Source organism: Lolium perenne, chromosome 4 (assembly GCF_019359855.2).
Source record: "Lolium perenne isolate Kyuss_39 chromosome 4, Kyuss_2.0, whole genome shotgun sequence".
Taxonomy (NCBI): Eukaryota; Viridiplantae; Streptophyta; class Magnoliopsida; order Poales; family Poaceae; genus Lolium; species Lolium perenne.
The window spans coordinates 5,451,336-5,455,198 of record NC_067247.2 but is presented as its reverse complement, the minus strand read 5'-3'; the positions used below and the strand labels follow the sequence as shown (position 1 = coordinate 5,455,198).

Below are 3,863 nucleotides of genomic sequence, written 5' to 3'. Positions count from 1 at the left end.
CACAGGTTGGTTCTCTTCGATCTCCCCATCAAGAGGATGCACCTACACCCATCTACTAGTAGTACCAAAAAGGTTCATGGCAAATAAAATCCATCCGTCAATGTTCTATCCTCTTAGGAAAAAAAGCGAGCTAATGTCTATTTTATGTTGTGCATAATTTTCCGTGCAAATTAAACTGTGCAAACTTTGACCAAGAATACAGATAATAATACAAAGATCTACCATGTCGAATGCATATAATATGAAAATTTATTTAATACCAATTCTAAAAATATTATTATTTTATTGTATATATTTATATTTTTATCAATATAGATGATCAAACTTTACCAAATTTGACTTTGACCAAACCTTATATGCAACATATTTTGGGCAGGACGGAGTACTACAAAACAGAGGGAGTAGCTAGCAGCGTGTTCACGTGGCCTGGCAAATCTCGAGGACATTGTGAAGATTGATTAATACCAGGAGGACAGTAGGTTAGGTGCAAAGTTCATTGGCCTTGCACATCCCGAGGACATCCCAGAAAAACCTGCACCAGGCCATGTCAAAGCGATCGACAAAGAAATGTGCATGTTTGCCTGGTGTGTGCGAGAGAGAGACAGTGGGAGCGCAACTAATTACCACGACTTGCAGAAGAGGGAGGTCCTGCACACACAACTTGAAATAACACAACCAACCTACTACACTGCATCCAACTTCAAACCACCAGCTAGCTAAGCCAACGGAGATGGCGAGCATCAATGAAGAAGATGCTGCCGCAATAGCCATGGACGCCAAGCTGATGGTGGCCACAGAGCTTGGCGATGTCAAGAAGTTGAAGGGTCTGCTGAACAAGGAGGATGCCACGGCGGTGGTTGTGGTGACGGCGATGAGCAAGCCTACTTCCAAGGAGGACCAATCCCAAGCAAGTAGCATCAAGCCCATGCTGCTGGCATTGTCGCGCGAGGGCTCCTATGCTGAGATGGATATCTATCTCGGGTCAACAATGACACAGGAATCTCCAGCGAGAGGCAGTAACGCCAAGGGGAAAAGTGCGGCGTCAGCTGCTCGTGATATGGAAGAGGGCGTCGACAACCAGTCTGCTTCTTTTGCAGCTCAAGCATGCCTCAAGGGCGTCACTCCTGATGGAAATACTGCACTACATGAGGTCGCCAGCAACGGGGATGGCCACGATTTTTTGATGTGTGTGGACATCATCTGCAGCTTGGACAGCGGCCTCCTGTTTGCGAAGAATCACAAGGGTGACACACCCTTGCATTGTGGTGCCCGAGCTGGGAACTCCAATATGGTATCTCATCTCCTTGATCTAGCTGCACGTGAGGGTGCTGACAAGAAGCTCAATCTCTTGAGAGCGGAGAATAACCTTATGGAGACGGCCCTGCACGAGGCTGTCCGAAATGAAGATGGTCGACTTCTGGGACGTCATGAGTTAGCATCGCCTGATGCAGATCGTAAAAAGAAGAATGGTGGTAGCAATAAACCAGAAGAAAAGAGCATAGTCAAGCTGCTCATGGGTGCTGATCCCGAATTGGCTAATCATCCTGCAGACGGCATTTCACCGTTTTACCTAGCTATCTTGCTGGAGAAGAGTACGATTGCACTCACTCTGTATGATATGAGTGCTGGCAATCTCTCATATGCCGGACCAAATGGACAAAATGCCTTGCATGTTGCTCTTCTTCGAGACAGAGATATAGGTACCCACTTCCTCTTCTTTACAGAATCCATGCTTGCCATTTTGCTAATCCATGATTTATGGCATAGAGTTACATTAAGTTGATTAAATGAATGCGGCATTGCTTAGGAGGATGTGGTAGTTGAGCAAAGTATTGCTTATGTGAAACTATCAAGCTACTTTATTCTTAGTTGCTACTATATGAGAAAAAAAAAATACTTGTCTCTAAAGTTATATAAGGATGCATGGTTAATAATATGGTCAGCTGATTCTGAAAAAAAAAGTTGATTTCATCCTCCAGATTAATCCTAATTGACCATCTAAGAAGCAGCTTATTAGCCAAGTACTAAAGCCAGATTTTTAATTTACATATGTGAATATGTCCCATTTAATTCACTTGCTTCGTCACATTTTTAGCTGTAGTAGCTGTTCTCAATGGAAACCGAGTAGTAGTACATGAATGATAGAATACGGACATTGCTGGATCACTGACATGAAAAGCACATACATATTCTTCACAGTGATGATACAGCTCCTACTGCATTGGAACACGAGCCTTATTACACAGGTGGACAATGATGGGAGTACGCCGCTTCACTTTGCTTCATCGATCTGCTTTCGGACTTCCTGGTATTTGCGTGTTGAACTCCTCCGCAAGCTCCCTTGGTGTCGCTTCGTACGGGTTCAGCGGATATTCGTGAAACTACTTGAGGCGAGCCAAGAAGCAGTGTATCTGGCAGACAATAAGGGTTTTTTCCCCATACATGTGGCTGCCTCTGTAGGTTCCATAGGTGCCGTAAAATGTTTCCTTCATAACCGTCCGGATACTGCTGGATTGCGCGACGCTAAAGGAAGGACGTTCCTTCATGTTGCTGTGGAGAAAGAGATGCTGAAATTGGTCTCCTTTGTATGCCTAACTCCATCTGTAGATTGGATTCTGAATATGCAAGACAATGATGGGAACACTGCGTTGCACTTGGCTATCCACGCCCGGGGCTTTAGGATGTTCTGTGCTCTATTGGGAAATCGGAAGGTGAATTTGAATCTAACAAATAACCACTGGGAGACTGCCCTTGATCTATCCAGAAGTAAGCTTCCGCGCGCAATGGCCTATGGTGGGGTAAATACTCTCTCTCTCTCTCTCTCATTCTCATTTTCAAGTTCAACCATTGAATTGAATCAAATGAATCATTCATGTCGGATTTTTCCTACACATAAGTTCCTGCCTCTTTCTTCTTACAGAACTCTGATATTAAAATATGCTACGCCTTGCGGTCTGTTTGGGCAAACCAAGGGATCCTTCGCTGGGATATGACAGAGGAAAAGTACAGTCGCCGTGTAAGGCCTGAGGACGAGGGCAAAGAATCAGATAGGCTGAAAGATGCAACACAGATGCTTACCGTTGCTTCAGTCCTAATAGCAGCCATCGCTTTCAGTGCAGCTTTTGCCCTTCCAGGGGGTTACATAGCCGATGACCACACAAATGGTGGCACGCCAACACTTGCTGGGGGGTATATTTTTGACGCGTTTATTATGGCCACCACATTAGCTTTCATCTGCTCCTCGTTAGCTACCGCTGGTTTCATGTTCGCTGGAACTCCCATGGTTAATTTGGTCACCCGCAGAGTCAACTTCAGCGTGTCCCTGTTTTTCATGTCCAGTTCACTCACATGCATGTCGGTTGCTTTCGCACTGGGCGTCTTTATGATGCTAGCGCCGGTTGCTCGTGGTACTGCTGTTGCGATCTGTCTTATTACTCCTGCAGTATTGCTGATGACAAACATGGGTAATTATTTGAAATGGGCGATTCTTGCACGACCATTGTGTATTAGGAAAGGGCTATTCTTAGCGATCACACAGATAGTATGCTGCAACGTGCGCACAGCCTTCATTGCACTTTGGCCAGTCATAGTTACCTTTGGCTGGGCCGGGTTGGCAAGGATCCACCAGCTCCGCTAAATTATGTGCTTCTCCATAACTGCTAGCAGCTTGTAACTTTCTTTCTGTGTAAGACTTATTGAATTTGAAGACATATAATCATTGTTACAATATACAGCTCCATGCGTGTAGTTACACCCATGTCTCATACTATTTCTTTTCGATAAAGAGCGCTTTATAATATAAAAGGGTTTTAAGCACTACACCCGGCCTTATAATATAAAAGGATTTTCGTACACAAAAGAAT

General features: G+C 44.6%; 1 protein-coding gene across 1 annotated transcript; it reads left to right on the top strand.

Moving 5' to 3' along the window:
* The first annotated feature begins 670 nt into the window (after positions 1 to 670).
* On the top strand, positions 671 to 3,645 carry LOC127348028 (protein ACCELERATED CELL DEATH 6-like). Its single transcript, XM_051374145.2, has 3 exons — positions 671 to 1,700; positions 2,200 to 2,798; positions 2,921 to 3,645. The coding sequence occupies exons 1-3, from the start codon at positions 731 to 733 to the stop codon at positions 3,635 to 3,637; spliced, it is 2,286 nt and encodes a 761-aa protein (XP_051230105.1). The 5' UTR covers positions 671 to 730; the 3' UTR covers positions 3,638 to 3,645.
* Positions 3,646 to 3,863: the final 218 nt, after the last annotated feature.

Bases quoted from the DNA above. Each gene is read 5' to 3' on its own strand.
- LOC127348028 (XM_051374145.2), top strand. From the start codon at position 731: ATGGCGAGCATCAATGAAGAAGATGCTGCCGCAATAGCCATGGACGCC. The intron at 1,701-2,199 runs GTACCCACTTCC...TATTCTTCACAG, and splicing joins TCTTCGAGACAGAGATATAG to TGATGATACAGCTCCTACTG. The intron at 2,799-2,920 runs GTAAATACTCTC...TTCTTCTTACAG, and splicing joins GCGCAATGGCCTATGGTGGG to AACTCTGATATTAAAATATG.